Here is an 18884-nt window from a genome sequence, read left to right on the forward strand (position 1 = left end):
CTTTATACTAATGTTATTAGTGTGTTAACAAAGTAAAAAGGGTCAACTAAGGCTGAGAAGTTATTTCTAACTCTGACACTTCATGATGGCTGGCTTGATCACCACCACTACTGATATCATTTTTAAGTGTAGATTTCATTTACTCAACACCTATTATTTGCCAATATTCAGCACTAATTTTCTAAAAATATGGTAAATTGAAGTACCACTAAAACTTTTTATGTATTAATAGAACTTAAAAACTGCAAAAATACATCCAAAGTTATTATCATTAGGGGAAAAGAAACCCAGACTCTATTTAATTCAATAGTGTGCTTTTCACCTATCTTCATGCAGCAAAGTAATTAAAGAAATGTACAAAAAGGCTTTCATCTCCAAAGAAAATAAAACAAGAAGAGGATTTAAGTAAAAACAAATTGTTTTTTCTTTCTTTTTTTTTTTTTTTGAGCAGGGTTATTTTAAGGAACACGTAAGGAAACAGTAGAACCTATTCCTAAGGGTATCTTTGAAAATTTCTTTAGGAACATGGATCAGATGCAAGGTTGCTTCATATCCTTTAATCTTCTAGCTTTCATTACTCCGAAAAGAAAAGAAACATTTACTGAGTGTCTACTATGTACAAGATACTTTAGCGGGATTAAATTTAACACGTTTAAAATATATTTCGTACTAAGATAATTTTCAACGTTGGACTTTGCCACTAGGGGGCGTTGATCCCGTTTAATAAATTCCATTGAAGATTGGAAGAGCTTCAGGTTAAAAGTATGTCACACACTTGGTTCCAAAATTTTATGGAATTGTATATTTAAATGGCCATCTTTTTAACAGTCCTATAATTATGCTACAACATATTTTCTCTTTAAGATACAATGGCTGACTTAAGGGGTCAAAGTTAAATAGATCTCAATAACATTTTCAGCTCAAACAAGATGAATTTTTCTGACAATGTGCCAACATATTATAGAGCCTATGAGCCACAAACTAGTAATTTAACTAAAAAAAACATTAAACTTAATATTGGGTTTATGGCCCCCTTCTTAAAATGGACTTTGATTAACTGCATTTTAAGTTAACCATTTTTTCATTCTGGTAAAAACAATTTATAAACAATTTCATGTGATTCTGTAAATGCCAGCACTAGGCTTTTCTTATGGAGCAGTGACCTTTTAAGGCATTTATATGATTAAAAGCAACGCATGATGCTCAATAAAGATCTGATAAACATTTATACTAACTAAATAAAATAAGGGTGAATGTAGAAACGCTTTAGTTGTACTGTATTAGAGATTATTAAATACAAATATACTAACATCTTAGAAAGTATATTAAAATGCTAATATAAAATAATAAAAGGTACATCTTACGTAAATAAAATGTACAGTACTATGTTTAAAGGAAAAATCTTTAATAAAACATTAGCGAGAAGCCAAAAATGTTAAACTTTATGATGAATAAAAATTAAAGCATTCTATTAAAGTCATCTAGGTCTTTCTGTAACACACTGACTGAAATGCAGTAACTTAAAAATCCATCAGGGGCATCTTCAGGTTATGTGACCATATACATAACACCTATGATAAAACTCTATTATATATAATGCCAAGTATACCAGTGTATTAGTAAATACATAGAAGCCTTTGTGACGCCTCTCAATTTTAAATAACCACTAAGGACAAAGTCAAATTAGACAAATACATTTTTATATAAGAAACCACTCTATAAAACGCAAGTATTGAAAACCAATGTCAACAGAACTGCCAAGACAAAAACTGCTGATTCGGCAGTATTCCTAATGTCGGCCACACTGCAGGATAAGTCTTCCAAATTTTAATCAGTCTATTTATAGATGAATATCCTCTGTTAATGCCAAGTCTAGATCTGAAGACCTATAATCACTGAAATTCTAAAAGGAAATTAAAACTCCAGAATAATTAAACTTTTAAACTGGTTTTAAATATTAATCTTAAACTGTTATTTTTCTGGTTTGGATTAGTGACCTAAATTAAGTTTTAAGCCAAATGCACACTTCTGATTTGTTCTGAGGAACTGTTTAATGTGTTCTGAAGGTTGTTTATGAAAGTTTGAAAAATGTGAAGTAAAATAACTCAGGGATAATAATTAGGAATAAACACATGAATACTGCCAATTCACAAAAGTAAATCTGTCTCAAGCACGGATTTTTCTTTTTTCTGAAAAAAAAGGATTTGCCATCTCACACAAATATCCCACCAAAACAAACAAAAAATCTAAGTTTGTAATCTATCAGAACTGACTAAACTTGGAAGTAGAGGGAGAAGGGAATTAGAGAAAGATGCTAAGAATGAAAACGTCTGTTTCAATAATTCCAGCTCCAAATCATTTACAGACCCAAAGTGATAAGAAAGCTCCCCCAAAAGGTGACTGAAAATACAAATCCGTTACTGTATTCTGGCTACTACACTCACTCAAAACTGCTACCATCTCTATACATTGTACCGATGCGTTCACGCTGAGCGCTACAAAATTACTGCCAAATAAGTAAAGAGTGCAACAGAAAGCCAGTTGCACCGGACTAAAAAATACCTTTAGAAACACTCATTCCCTTTCCTGCAGACAGCACGTGTTTAGCTCCTAAAAGCATCTCCCCCCATCAGGAATGAGAATGGTGACCGTCCTCTAACCTAACCGAGGAGGATATTAAATGTGAAAGGGGATTTCAAGACGGGCTTAGGTTAACTAATCCACCAGCCAGCCCCACAGGGCAGACCAGAGCTGTCAACAAATTAGGACCATAGCACAGTGAACAGTGCTACAAATGGGTGGGGGGTGGGGGTGCGAGGGTGCGCGTGCCCTGGAGAGTGGGGAACGGGGGGCACAATTTTTTATATGCAATCTTTAAACACGGAAAAACGCAAGGCCTGGGTTTCTCGACCGGCCTCCAAATCGCGATTCCACGGACTGCGTGGGGAAGGGACCTAATCACCAGGCCGCGGGGATGTGGGCACGGGTGAGGCGGCCTCCGGCACCTGCGCGCCTGAGCGCCCACCCCCGCGCCGAGGACGCGCACCAGACACTCACGTTTTCTGCACCGGCTTCCGCCGCTTGCGACTGGCGTAGGTGATGTTGGCGCTGCTGCTGTTCATGGTGCCCGGCTGGCGGCGGCGGCTTCTCGCCGGGCGCGGGCGCGGACAGCCCGGTCCCCGGGACCCGGCGGCGACCGGGACGACGGCGGCGGCGGCGGCGGCGGCCGGCGCCGGGTTCCACGCAGCCGCGCCCGCTCCACCTGCACCCTCCCCGGGCGGTGGCAAAGACGCCGCACCCCAAGAGCCTTGGCTCCCGCAGCCCCGAGTCCAAGTGCGCCGCCCGGGCCTGGCGCCGGCGGTCGAGGGGCGGAGACCGGTGAGCCGGGCGACGCAGGTGCCGTCTATACGGGCGGAGGCGGCGCAGCGTTGCCCGCAGGTGAGGCGGCCCGAATGGAGGAGGAGCCTGGGCCGCCTGTTTGGAATCCCAGCCTGGGTCGCCCGCTCTGGCGCCGCGCCCCGTGACCGTCGCCGCGGCCCCTTGGGTAAAGGAGGCGACGCCGCGCTGCTCCCGGGGCTTCCCCGATCCCGGGTACTTCCCGCCTTTGGAGCTCGGACTCCGGCCGCCGCTTTCGGTGCCACCAGCTTCCGCTCGACCACGCGTCTGCCTCTGGTCTGAGCCGGTGGTCCCAGTAACGCTCTCGGAACCTAGCGTCGAGGGGACTCGACAGGCGCTGCCTCCCGCCGCCGCTTGCACCGGCTGAATGGCAGAAGCGCCCCCGACTCCTCTCTGGCCCCGCCCCGCCTCGTGGCCCCGCCTCTCACGGCCCCGCCCCCTAGCAGCCCCGCCCCATTCTACTTGACTCCGCCCTTCCTTACAGTTCCCTTGAGGGCCCCACCCTCTCGGCACGTGATGACGCAAGGCGTAATGACCCCCTCCCCCACCCCCGGTATCCATGTTCTTGAGGTCAAGGGAAGGAATCTGTGGACACATTTCCAGTCCAGAAAGACGTGTGACAACAAATTATGTGTAGCCAAACGCTTTGTAATTAGACAGTCTCAAGGATAGAAATGCCAAATAGTGAGCTTAAATTCACCTATGTAAGAGACAGTGATGCAGCTAATTTGGGGCTAAGAATTACAGTGAGCTGGCAGAAAACCAGTGGAACTATAAATTTTCCTCGAGAAGAAATCTTCAGGAGGCCACATCTGAGTTGAACTTGAAGGCTAGGCGTTTACTTGTCTTTTTTGTTTGGGTTTGGTTTTTGTCTCCACACTAGACAGTATAGTATTTTTTCCCCAGCCAGAATAACTTTGTTAATCTATAGTCAGATTTCAGTAAGGTAGAAAGGAAGGAAGAAAGGCAGCAGGAGGCATTTGAGGATAAGTAGTCTGGTATGGCTGGAGAGAGGAGCTGGAAGTGAAATTCAGGAATTCTAGGATCAAATCATAAAGCTTTGATCAAGAGTCCAGATTTTATTCTGCAGTCAATGGAAACATTTTAAGGATCCACAGCAGGAAAATGACATTCTGGTGTCTTGGAAAAGTCACTCTGGAATGAAAGTGCAAACTAGATTACAGGAGAGCAAGACTGGATGCAGGGAGAGTAGTTAGGGAGTTGTTGAAGTAGTCCAGGTAAAAGTCCAGGGAAGTGACAGTGGGATAGAGAAAGAAAAAGAAAGAATAGATAAGGAAATAGATGACGAGAGGAGTATGTTTTGCTTGTCAGGAGCAGAAGGGCAACAAGACTAAGATGTCTAGATGAAATCTCACACCATATCCATTCCTACATTTCAAAATGTCATCAAACCATTTCCACCTGGTGAGTTTGTTACCTCAAATTCAGAACATTGATAAATTGAACATCATTTTCTTTAGCTGAAACCCTGTTCTGTCTCTGGCTCAACCATTCTCCAATGAACCTATGAAACATCTTCAACTCCCCTACCACTTACATCTAAATATTCCAGCAAATACTATTAAGTTTTGTGCTTAGCAACATCCCTAATTCATCTTCCTCCACCTTATTCTTCAATAATAACACCGAGAGTGCCCAACTCAAATGCCATATCATTTGCGATTCCTATCCAAATATTGTGGATAATTACCCCCTCCACACATTAATTCAATTAAGAGATATTTTGGGGTAATGCCTGTGTGCCATGATTGTTCTAGTACTGAGGAGACAATGGTGAACAAAAACAGAAAAGTACCATACTCTCAGGAAATACTGTAATGGAGAAGTACACGATTCAGTATGGTCTTCTAGTAGAGAAATTTGACCTAGTCATTGGGACAAAGATAAGCTTTTGCAAAATCATGACAGTTGAGTTGCGGTCTGAAGGATAAAGTCTTAGGAGAAAAGAGGGGAAGGGCATTCCAAGCCAATGAAATAGTACAAGCAACATCCGTTTAGTGGGAAGGAGCCTGGTACGTAGTATGATGGACTAAAACAAGTTCAGGATGAGCAGGGGAGAAGGGCACAAATGATCAAATTTGTGTTTCAAAATATCACCATATCTGCAGAGTGTAGAACAGATAAAAGAGGGAGGAGCAGAAAGGAATGGAAATGATACTCCTTAGGAAACCATTAGCAGTAGCCCAGCCAAGGGATGACAATTACTGATACAAGGGTGGAGGTGATAGTGTAGATGGAAAAAACGTGAATAGGTTCCACAGAATTTGAGGAGGTCTTGAAAGATGGAAAGGATGAATATATGACAGTGACAGAAGAGGTTGTGTCAAAAACACAATAATAGCTTTTTGGACTGTGTATCAGGCTATGTAATAATGGCATGTGCTGGTGGGAAATTATTAATTTAGCTTGGATCTTTTATGTTTGAGGTACCTTTGAGACATCAAAGGTGTCAAGTAGGCCGTAGGATATATAGGTTTGTAACTCAAAGATGTGTGAGCTGGAGAATATCTCAGAAATCATCTGCATTTAAGTGACAAAGAAGAGATTATGAAGGTTGTGGGGTGCAAATATATGCTAGAAAAGGAGGACTGGGCACCAAAAAACTTCAGTATGTAATATCTAATTGCTGGATAGAAGATTATGGTGCTGTAAAACTGAAAAAGAGTTGCTAGAATGGTAACAAGAAAATAAGGAGATTTTGTCATGGAGGACAAAGAGGAAAAATGTCAGAGTGGTTCACAGTATTGAATGCTGTTGAGAGGTTCAAATAAGATGAGAACTGGAAATGTCCTTTTTGGCTTCTCAAAATGGGGTAATTTGTAACTTTAGTGAACACCGTTGGTGGACGAATGGACCTACAAATCACACGGAAGTGGGAACAGAATTGAATTGGAGATGAGGAGGTGACATTGGCAAACACAGACAATTGTTTTTTTAAAAAAGTTTGTGAAAGTGAGAGACCTAGGATGGCAGTTAGGGGGAGTAAAGGGTTAAATTGGGATTTTTTTCTTTTTCTTTTTTTTTTTAAGCGGGTGGTACTTAAGCAGATGAGAGAGAGGTGAAAGAGAGATTGAAATTGACTGCGTAAAAATGACAAAAAACATTAAGAAGAAGAACTGATACAAAAAATAGTAAAGGCAGGAGGGAAAGAGTGCCAAAGCAGAAAGGGGGAGTTAGGATAACTGTAGTTTTGATAATAACACCCCTCTAGTGCTTTACTCTTCGAAGTGGTCCACAGCTTCTCATGAGAATTATGAGAAATGCAGAATCTCTGGGTGTCCTTACTGACTCAGAATCTGAATTTAATAAGATCGCCCAGGTGATTCAAAGGTACATAAAGTTCGAGGAACATTACTCTATAAGCTGGGGGACAGAAGAGTGGTGGGTGAGATAGAGAAGGCTGATAATTTTGGATCAGAAAGATAAAGAAGGTGTGATGAGGAGGTAGCATGACCTACAAAGGGACAGGTGTGTTTTGTGGGTGATGGTTTTTGTTTTATTTTAATTTTACAAGACTGTAAGGTAAAAGTGATCCAGGATATGGCAATGGGGAACTAGGTGGACATCAACACTATATCCTGTATATGTGATGAAAGAAAATAATTAGGCACCATTTGGGAGCTGATAGCCTTGGGGAGAGCTAGATTTTAGTTTAAGGCAAAAGGTGGAACGAGTTCCCAAAGAAGACAGTGCATACAGGGGAGTTTGCTGTTTATGGATTAGCAATTCCAAGGGCACAGAATCAACCATCTTTATCTTACCTTCTCTTTTATTTCCCCATCTCTGTATTATTATCCAGAGCCATTCTGTCTAAAATGTATAAAGTGTAAACAAATAATTTCCTCCTTGCATAGGAACTTTAAGGGTGAAAAATGCATAACAAAACATAATTTATTGATTCTGTACCTTAAAGTGCTTTTTCAGAAAAGGGATATACTAAATGTACAAAATCCCATAAATCAATCTTAATCTACTGTTTTAAAAAAAGTCCACCCTTTTTAAGGTTGTTAGTTATTTAATACAATCCTTTGCTATCTTATTTTGTCCTACTTCCATATCCCTATTTCCTGTTTGACTTTAGTATTCTGTTTGACTTTATTTTACTAATTGATCTTTGTACCAGGATTAAAATAGAATATCAATAAGATTTTCAGAATTCATTTCATTTTAATACTGACATCATGCACTTCCCTTAAAATTTGTGCTTACTATGTCAAGAAAATCAGGCTTTGTAGTAGAATGCCATTAAAAAAAAAAAAAGAATGAGTTGCCACTTTCTAGAAACTATCACCTTCTACTTCTAATATCACCACTGTAGAACATGGTTCTCAAAGTGTGGTTTGTGGCCTTTGCTAAGATTTTAAAATTTTCTATGAGCAATTTTTATGTAATAACATGGCTTTTTCTGCTACAAAGCTACAGTAATCAAAACAGTATGGTACTGGCACAAAAACAGAAATATCGATCAATGGAACAGGATAGAAAGTCCAGAGACAAAGCCACGCACCTATGGGCACATAATCTATTACAAAGGAGGCAAGGATATACAACGGAGAAAAGACAGTCTCTTCAGTAAGTGGTGCTAAGAAAACTGGACAGCTACATGTAAAGGAATGAAATTAGAACATTCTCTAATACTATATACAGAAATAAACTCAAAATGGATTAAAGACCTAAATGCAAGATCTGATACTATAAAACTCTTAGAGGAAAACATCGGCAGAACACTCTCTGACATAAAGCACAGCAAGATCTTTTCTGATCCACCTGCTAGAGTAATGAAAACATAAACGAGTTCTTCCCTGGTGGCACAGTGGTTAAGAATCCACCTGCCAACACAGGGGACACGGGTTCTAGCCCTGGCCCGGGAAGATCCCACATGCCGCGGAGCAACTAAGCCTGCGTGCCACAACTACTGAAGCCTGCGCGCCTAGAGCCCGTGCTCTGAAACAAGAAGCCACGACAATGAGAAGCCCATGCACCGCAACAGAGTAGCCCCCACTCTCCGCAACTAGAGAAAGCCTGAATGCAGCAACAAAGACCCAACACAGCCAAAAATAAAAACAAATAAATAAATGTATTTTTAAAAAAGAAAATATAAACGAAAATAAATAAATGGGACCTAATTAAACGTAAAAGCTTTTGCACAGCAAAGGAAACCATAAGCAAAATGAAAAGACTTGACTTCCCTGGTGGCGCAGTGCTTAAGAATCTTCCTGCCAATGCAGGGGACGTGGGTTTGATCCCTGGTCTGGGAAGATCCCACACATGCTGCAGAGCAACTAAACCTGTGTGCCACAACTACTTAACCCGTGGCTCTAGAGCACATGAGCCTCAACTACTGAAGCCCACGCACCTAGAGCCTTGTTGTGGCTCACAACAAGAGGAGCCACCGCAATGAGAAGCCTGCGCACCTCAACGAAGAGTAGCCCCTGCTCCCTGCAACTAGAGAAAGTCTGCGTGCCGCAACAAAGACCCAATGCAGCCAAAAGTAAATAAATGAAATAAATAAATAAGTAAAAATTTTTTAAAAATCATGAAAAGGAATGTTAAAAAAAAAATGAAAAAACAACCCACAGAATCGAGAAAATATTTGCAGATGAAATGACTGACAAGCAATTGCCAAAATATACAAACAGCTCATGCAGCTCAATATCAAAAAACAAACAAAAAACAAAAAACCCAAAACAAACAACCCAATCAAAAAATGGGTGGAAGATCTAAATAGACATTTCTCCAAAGACGACATACAGATGACCAAAAGGCCCATGAAAATATGCTCAGCATCCCTAATTATTAGAGAAATGCAAATCAAAACTACAATGAGATACTAAGTCACACCGGTCAGAATGGCCATCATCAAAAAATCTACAAACAATAAATTCTGGAGAGGGTGTGGAGAAAAGGGAACCCTCCTGCACTCTTCGTGGGAATGTAACTTGGTACAGTCTCTATGGAGAACAGTATGGTTCCTTAAAAGACTGAAAATAAAGCTACCATATGATCCAGCATTCCCACTCCTGGACATATACCTGGAGAAAACCATAATTCGAACAGATACACGTACCTCAATGTTCATTGCAGCACTATTTACAATAGCCAGGGCATGGAAGCAACCTAAATGTCCACTGACATAGGAATGGATAAAAAAGATGTGGTACATATATACAATGGAATATTAGCCATAAAAAAGTGAAATAATGCCATTTGCAGCAACATGGATAGAGATGGTCATACTGAGTGAAGTAAGTCAGAGAAAGACAAATATCATATGATACCGCTTATATGTGGAATCTAAAAAAAAATGGTACAAATGAACCTATTTACAAAACAGAAATAGAGTCACAGATGTAGGAAAAACACTTATGGTTACCGTGGGGGAAGGGGGGGAGGGACAAATTGGGAGATTGGGATTGACATATACACACTACAACTAATAAGAACCTACTGTATAGCACAGGGAACTCCACTCAATACTCTGTAATGACATATATGGGAATAGAATCTAAAAAAGAGTGGATATATGTATAACTGATTCACTTTGCTGTACAGCAGAAACTAACACAACATTGTAAATCAAATATACTCCAATAAAAATTAATTTAAAAATAAGATAAAAATAAAATCACGCCTTCCAAAAAGTGACTTTTTCTTATAAAATTAATTTGCCTCTAAGAGTTTATGAATATTTGACTGCCTTTTCCAAAGCAACATTATCCTTTTATTTAGTTTAGGTGAGATTACTTTCTGAGGTTTACGATGCAGCTTTATATCTGTGGGTTCTTTTTTCCTGCTAAATGTTATGAGAAAAAGAAATAAGTTTTAGGAATGCTACTATAAATAGCAGCTGTTTTACAATAAAAAAGAACTGAAATGAATGCTAACCTTATTCTGTCAGAGTATGTGCATTTATTCATTTCATCCAGCAAGGTTTTAGCTTCTATAATATACCAGACCGTGGGATGTGGTGCTGGTACCAGACATATTCCTAGCCTCTTAGAGCTTACATTCTAATGAGAGAGAGAAGTTATACAAGTAGTTATACAAATAAATATATAATTGCCACTATGATAAGTGCTATGAGATGAATACTCTGAGAATGTGTAATAGGTGAATTTGCCTTGGTTAAGGGAGGCTACCCTGAGGCGAATTGTGAGACACGGGTAGGCATTTTGTAGGTGACACGGGGAGGGAAAGTGCACCCCAAGCAGACAGACATTTATTACAATGTTTACCTTCTTTTCAATCCTGCAGCTTCTTACCCCAGGCCTTCAGAATGATCTATTTCACTTATCCTCTGCTTCTACATTTTACATCACATATTACATTTACATTAAATATTTTAGAGAGCATAGCCCATCCTTCACAAACTGTGTACTGGGGCACCCCAAGGGCGCCCCAACAAACTCAAAGGGGCACCTCTTAGACCTTACATTCATGGGCTATTTAAAATTTTCAAGGCCAACACAGTGACATCGGTTGGACACCATGCAAAACACTACCTCCAATTAGATTAGACCTTCAACATGAAATTGTACTCAGTCCGTTTTTTTTTTGTTTTTTTTTTTTTTTTTGCGGTACTTGGGCCTCTCACTGTTGTGGCCTTTCCCATTGCGGAGCACAGGCTCCGGACGCGCAGGATCCGCGGGCATGGCTCACGGGCCTAGCCGCTCTGCAGCATGTGGGATCTTTGCAGACCAGAGCACGAACCCGTGCCCCCTGCATTGGCAGGCGAACTCTCAACCACTGCGCCACCAGGGAAGCCCTGTACTCCAACCTTCTGATGACATCTTTTAAGGCAGCATTTTGCAAGTTGCTGTTATAAAACACAAGAACCATGGGAAAATGCCTGTGGAACAGGAAATGAGGACACTGGTTTCCCATCCAATTCCAAGGTTTCAGAATTTGTAAAGTATCCAATAAACATGCACACGCCATTAAGAACGTAACAAAAAGTTTTAGAAATGTATGTGTATTATTTTTTTTAATAGCAACGAAGTTGTTAGGACAGACATACATGATACGTTTGGACCTAGCTACTTAATTAATGGAATTGTTAGGTATTTCTTTTAGCCTCCAGACCATGAAAACACTTCTGAGATAATAAGAGAGCCATGAACTGGGAAAGTCTGGGAATCTTTGGGATAGCTAAACCCTTCATTAACAGATGAGAAACCTGAGATAAAGTACCCTGCTAATCGGAGACTAGAATTGAGGTCTTGTGACTTCTATTCCAGTCAAAAATATATAATTTATCTCACTGTGAACTGGTTTGATTCATTTCTTGAAAAATAATCAGTTTACGAGTTGCTTGCTCTAACACAAAATAACAGACATAAGTAACTAAGGGCTATTTCTAAATGCATAATGCCCTCTTTCCTTGTTTGGATATGCTACACAATGTCACAGTCAGAAGCCAAAAAAAAGTATTACCTTTTTTCTTTTTTTAACATCTTTACTGGAGTGTAATTGCTTTACAATGGTGTGTTAGTTTTTGCTTTAAAACAAAGTGAATCAGCTATACGTATACATATATCCCCATATCTCCTCCCCCTTGCATCTTCCTCCCACCCTCCCTATCCCACGCCTCTAGGTGGTCACAAAGCACGGAGCTGGTCTCCCTGTGCTATGCAGCTGCTTCCCACTAGCTATCTATTTTACATTTGGTAGTGTATATATGTCCATGCCACTCTCTCACTTTTTCCCAGCTTACGCTTCCCCCTCCCCGTGTCCTCAAGTCCATTCTCTATGTTTTCATCTTTATTCGTGTCCTGCCCCTAGGTTCTTCAGAAACTTTTTTTTTAAACTTTTTTTTTTTTTAGATTCCATATTATATGTGTTACCATACAGTATTTATTTTTCTCTTTCTGACTTACTTCACTCTGTGTGACAGACTCTAGGTCCATCCACCTCATTACAAATAGCTCAATTTCATTTCTTTTTATGGCTGAGTAATATTCCATCCTATATATATATGCCACGTCTTCTTTATCCATTCATCTGTCGATGGACACTTAGGTTGCTTCCATGTCCTGGCTATTGTAAATAGAGCTGCAATGGACATTGTGGTACATGACTCTTTTTGAATTATGGTTTTCTCAGGGTATATGCCCAGTAGTGGGATTGCTGGGTTGTATAGTAGTTCTATTTTTAGTTTTTTAAGGAACCTCCATACTGTTCTCCATAGTGGCTGTATCAATTTACATTCCCATCAACAGTGCAAGAGGGTTCCCTTTTCTCCACACCCTCTCCAGCATTTATTGTTTGTGGATTTTTTGATGATGGCCATTCTGACTGGTGTGAGATGATACCTCATTGTAGTTTTGATTTGCATTTCTCTAATGATTAGTGATGTTGAGCATTCTTTCATGTGTTTGTTGGCAATCTGTATATCTTCTTTGGAGAAATGTCTATTTACGTCTTCTGCCCATTTTTGGATTGCGTTGTTTTTTTGATATGGAGTTGCATGAGCTGCTTGTCAATTTTGGAGATGAATCCTTTGTCAGTTGCTTCATTTGCAAATATTTTCTCCCATTCTGAGGGTTGTCTTTTCGTCTTGTTTATGGTTTCCTTTGCTGTGCAAAAGCTTTGAAGTTTCATTAGGTCCCATTTGTTTATTTTTGTTTTTATTTCCATTTTCTCTAGGAGGTGGGTCAAAAAGGATCTTGCTGTGATTTATGTCATAGAGTGTTCTGCCTATGTTTTCGTCTAAGAGTTTTAGAGTGTCAGGCCTTACATTTAGGTCTTTAATCCATTGTGAGTTTATATTTGTGTATGGTGTTAGGGAGTGTTCAAATTTCATTCTTTTACATGTAGCTGTCCAGTTTTCACAGCACCACTTATGGAAGAGACTCTCTTTTCCCCATGTTGTAGTCTTGCCTCCTTTATCAAAAATAAGGTGACCATATATACGTGGGTTTATCTCTGAGCTTTCTACCCTGTTCCATTGATCTATATTTCTTTTTCTGTGCCAGTACCATACTGTCTTGATTACTGTAGCTTTGTAGTATAGTCTGAAGGCAGGGAGCCTGATTCCTCCAGCTCCGTTTTTCTTTCTCAATATTGCTTTGGCTATTTGGGGTCTTTTGTGTTTCCATACAAATTGTGAAATTTTTTGTTCTAGTTCCGTGAAAAATGCCATTGGTAGTGTGATAGGGATTGCATTGAATCTGTAGATTGCTTTGCGTAGTATAGTCATTTTCACAATGTTGATTCTTCCAATCCAAGAACATGGTATATCTCCAACTGTTTACATCATCTTTAATTTCTTTCATCAGTGTCTTATAGTTTTCTGCATACAGGTCTTTTGTCTCCTTAGGTAGGTTTATTCCTAAGTATTTTATTCTTTTTGTTGCAGTGGTAAATGGGAGTGGTTCCTTAATTTCTCCTTCAGATTTTTCAGCATTAATGTATAGGAATGCAAGAGATATCTGTGCTTTAATTTTGTATCCTGCTACTTTACCAAATTCATTGATTAGCTCTAGCAGTTTTCTGGTAGTATCATTAGGATTCTCTATGTATAGTATCATGTCATCTGCAAACAGTGACAGTTTTACTTCTTCTTTTCCGATTGGGATTCCTTTTATTTCTTTTCTTCTCTGATTGCTGTGGCTAACACTTCCAAAACTATGTTGAATAAGAGCGGTGAGAGTGGGCAGCTTTGTCTTGTTCCTGATCTTAGTGGAAATGATTTCAGTATTTCACCATTGAGAATAATGTTGGCTGTGGATTTGTCATATATGGCCTTTATTATATTGATGTAAGTTCCCTCTGTGCTTACTTTCTGGAGGGTTTTTATCATAAATGGGTGTTGAACTTTGTCGAAAGCTTTTTCTGCATCTACTGAGATTACCACATGGTTTTTATCCTTCAGTTTGTTAATATGGTGTATCACATTGATTGATTTGCGTATTTTGAAGAATCCTTGCATTCCTAGGATAAACCACACTTGATCATGGTGTATGATCCTTTTAATGTGCTGTTGGATTCTGTTTGCTAGCATTTTGTTGAGGATTTTTGCATCTATGTTCATCAGTAATATTGGCCTGTAGTTTTCTTTCTTTGTGACCTCTTTGTCTGGTTTTGGTATCAGGCTTATGGTGGCCTTGTAGAATGAGTTTGGGAGTGTTCCTCCCTCTGCTGTATTTTGGAAGAATTTGAGAAGGATAGGTGTTAGCTCTTCTCTAAATGTTGATAGAATTCGCCTGTGAAGCCATGAGGTCCTGCGCTTTTGTTTGTTGGAAGATTTTTAATCACAGTCTCAATTTCAGTGCTTGTGATTCGTCTGTTTATATTTTCTATTTCTTCCTGGTTCAGTCTCAGAAGATTGTGCTTTTCTAAGAACTTGTCCATTTCTTCCAGGTTGTCCATTTTATTGGCATGGAGTTGCTTGTAGTAATCTCTCATGATCTTTTGTATTTCTGCAGTGTCTGTTAATACCTTTTAAGCTAATATTAATCTTAACACTGATAGGAAAAGTACAATAAAATGTAGGAATAATTTGTTGTTGGTCAAAATTACTTCTATTTCCTTAGGAAGAATGCTTTGTCATAAAAAAGTCAAGATTTTTAACAAATGAAAAAAACGTTATCTTTTAAAATATTAACGTGTATTAGGTTTAGATTTTAACTTTTGCTTGCTGGACCTTTTATTCTTATAACATGACATTTGATTATGAAAAAGTTATTAAGAAGCTTTATATTTTATGTGCTAAGATTCATATCTGACAAACAGTTTATTAAGTAATGTATATGTATAAATATCTTGTGCTTAAAGTTATTTAGCTTTTGATATAAATATATTTAAGATTTACATAAGAATACATATTTCATGCATTTAAAATCATGATATAGAAAATACTGAAATGAAGTTCAAATATATTTATATTAGATAAATATTTCAAAAGAAAATTATATTAACATGATAAGAAAAACTTAAGGAAATATAAATTATTATGACGCTCTGTCCTAAAATCTATAATTTAGATCTGCTAAACTTTAAAAGACTACCACATTCTTATGCATATTAAAAAACAAAAACGATGTATCCTTTGTTGAAAATATTTAACTTGAATTTAATCATTCTGTAGACAATGACCCTCAACTTTTATTGTACATTGTGATCTCCAGGGAGCTTTAAAAAATATTGATGCCTCGGGCCCTTTCAAGAGATTTTGATTTAGTTGATTTAGGTTGTGGCCTGGATATCAGGACTTTTAGAGGTGATAATTGTGTTGTGGTTGTGAATGAGATCTCAGGAAATGCATGCTGCAACATTTAAGTATGAAATATCCTGATGTCTGCAACTTATTTAAGAAAAAAATGTATATGCACATATATATGTATATTTATATGTATACACAATTGTGAAGGGAATATAGGCATTTGTTGTGTTAGTCTTGCAATTTTTCCATATGTTAAAAGTGTTCACAATAAAAAGAGAAAAAAGTAAGAGCAAAACAAATAGCCATTTACTCTCAAGTTTAGAATTCCCAGACAAAATAATTCTTTGAGACCTGATAACTATTTCAGTGAGGCCAGGACTGATATATTACCCACCCAGCTCTTACATGAGTTAAAGCTTTGGAACTTTCTCTAGCCCTTTATATTCCAGGAAACATATTGAAGATAAGTGAAAGAAGACACAAATGAAATTTCTGCACTTCTCTGGCTTGAGAACAAACTTAGAAGCCAAGATTCCCATTTTGCACCATCTATGGACTGAAGGATGTATGTGTACAGTAGTTAGTTGTGCATTTGAAGAACTCAGCTGGTTTACGTTAACAACAAATTATTCATTTTGCTGTATCCACCAGTTACTTACATATACTAAAACGTTAATAGTTTCCATTACCTCACAAATATTTTTCACTTGTTCTTCTACTATAAATTTGAAATGTCTTTGTTATCCACTTTTTTGCTGATACTCCCTGACTTGCGTAAGACTTTACAGTGATTCAGTAATCAGGATTTACATCTGTAAGGCTTACGTGCTAAATTAATAGCTCTTTAAAAATCTTTTGGGGGTGGGCTTCCCTGGTGGCGCAGTGGTTGAGAGTCCGCCTGCCGATGCGGGGGACACGGGTTTGTGCCCCGGTCCGGGAGGATCCCACATGCCGCGGAGCGGCTGAGCCCGTGAGCTATGGCCGCTGAGCCTGCGCGTCCGGAGCCTGTGCTCCGCAAAGGGAGAGGCCACAACAGTGAGAGGCCCACGTACCGCAAGAAAAAAAAAAAAAAAAAAAAAACTTCTGGGGAAAATGTTAACTTGCACCCTAAGTTAAATCTTTTCACATTAATGCTGTGCCAAACAAGTATAATAAGGCTCTCAGGACCCCCCCTAAAGCAACCTCTATAGCAAGCATCAGAAAAATCTGCCATTACCTGATTGGTAAGTAGATCATGATAAAGGAGATCTGATTACATAATTAATCAAGGGGATGTAGCTGAGGGTGGAGTGTCCTGTGTAACAGTGGGTTCTCCACCCTTTCCTTCTAAGGCAGGGTGAAAGAATTTCCCTTGTAAAACTGTAAACTTCAGTTGAGTTGCTTTCCTGCCTGAACATCGATCGACTTCCCATCTGCCTTTAGAGTGGCAAGGAGTCCTGCTGGGAATGGCATAGAAGGATTCAATTTATTCCCAGCTTTTGGATAAACCTTGCACATTCTTTTTGTACCTGCTTCAGGTTGAATCCATCCTGGTTATCTGGGTCTATAAATAAAGAATCACATAGAGCAAATGTGTTTCTGAAAAAAAGCATGGAAATCAATAATTGTTTTGGAGTACATTGGTATTTGATGGAATACCAACTGGATCATTTTATAATGTAAACAATCCTATCTAAACTCTTCAGGAAATAGGATTTTCAATTATTTAATTTATTAAACATTATAGTTTTCCATATTTACTTATTTAAACTAAGATTTTGTGATCTAAGATTTATGTCAACTTTTTGCATGATTCTTTGAAGCAAAGCAGCACTACCACCAGCACCCAAACATACACCCGTGTTAATCAAAATACCAATCTAAATCCTGCTAGGGTGTTTTGACAGTAGATGAAAAGCATATGAAAGATAAAAAATGCAAACTTTAACTCTTTTTATTCTTGAACAGCTCAGAGTTAAATGCTAACCTGGGCAAGAACTGAATGATTTTTTATGTAGTAACATGAATTTAACCCCTTCTTTTAATTTTCACATAGTATTATCAAGTCTAAATATACATGTTATCTAGTAATTTATATTTTTCTTTTAATGTATAGGTAAGAAATTTCTGTACTTATATCATTAAATGTGCATATAAAAATATGTTCCCAAAGTTGCTGTAAAAAGCATTTGGAATGAAAGTTGTGATTTAATTTTTATTAATGAGATATTACAGATACATTAAAATTTTTCCATATGTCCAAGTATTTTATTTGCATATTCCATATTTTTAATTTCACTATTGAAGTATACACTTAGGAAGACTTCTCAAAGAGAAGTTTCAGTCTTCTATTTTTCTTTTATGCATGATTAAAATTCAAGAGGATTTAGCACCCCATATCTTTTCTTTTTAAATGTTTTCCTTGCACCGTTAGCAGAAAATGCAAATTAAAATAAAGATGAGGTATAAATATTGCCATATTCGCTGTCTCACCCAGCAGAAAGACAGCCACTAATGTATTCTAACGATGTCCTTTCCCCCATTTTAATAAGAAGGTTTGTGCTGTTCTGACATTAAATGGATTAAGCAGCAAGCCTGCTGAGAAAAATACTCAAAGGTATTAAACCCTTGCTGTGTTGGTTTAACTGTAAGTACTGTAAAATAAGATTAAGTCTTAGTTTGGAAGAACAACTAGATTTGACATAAGACTAAAAGGTAACAATAATCGCAGATGCCTGAATTAATGCTTCATTGAAAATATAATTAGCACAAGATTTGAAAATATGTCTCCTTTGGCAAATGTCTTCACAGAGTAATGAGTGCTGTAGACTGATGTAGTGGAAAGAGCACTGGGCAAGTGGCCAAAAATCTTTGAATTCAAGTTTGTTGCTCTAGCACTTGCTAGTTCTGTGATCTTGGGTAAGAAATTTCTAAAATCTTCAAATCGCGTAAGGTGGATGTGGCCGGTTGAAACCATTGTCCGCTTTGCAGTGTGCGTCTCTGTACTGCAGAAGCTTGAAGGCTAAAAACTGCACTTCCCAGATTCCTGTCCAATTAAAGTTGCAGATGCAAATTAGGTTCAGCCAATTAGATGCCCTTGTTAAGATTTAGAAGGCAGAAGTCAAGTGGAGGTCATCTTCCTGCTGCTTGCACCGTTTTCTGCTAATAAAGATTGTGAAGACATGATTTTTGTGTGATAGGTTCCAGCATCCAAGTTCTGCGTTTCATGGGTTTTGAGAGGTTGTTGCAGTGGCAGCAGTGGTGGTTTCCTGATTCCTTACTTGTAGCTACAGCGGTGCGCGTTTGAACTCAAATTCTGTAGCGA

At 38.7% G+C, this 18884-nt stretch overlaps 1 protein-coding gene across 1 annotated transcript in view; it reads right to left on the bottom strand.

The window, feature by feature from the left end:
• Positions 1–3237, bottom strand: part of AHR (aryl hydrocarbon receptor) — a 50896-nt gene extending 47659 nt beyond the window's left edge. The window contains exon 1 of the mRNA XM_082846538.1: positions 3058–3237. Coding sequence (XP_082702664.1) covers positions 3058–3122 — 65 coding nt within the window. The 5' untranslated portion in view covers positions 3123–3237. The remainder of the gene's footprint in view (positions 1–3057) is intronic.
• Positions 3238–18884: the final 15647 nt, after the last annotated feature.

Source organism: Leucopleurus acutus (genome assembly GCF_964270905.1).
Source record: "Leucopleurus acutus genome assembly, chromosome: 9".
NCBI classification, from domain to species: Eukaryota; Metazoa; Chordata; class Mammalia; order Artiodactyla; family Delphinidae; genus Leucopleurus; species Leucopleurus acutus.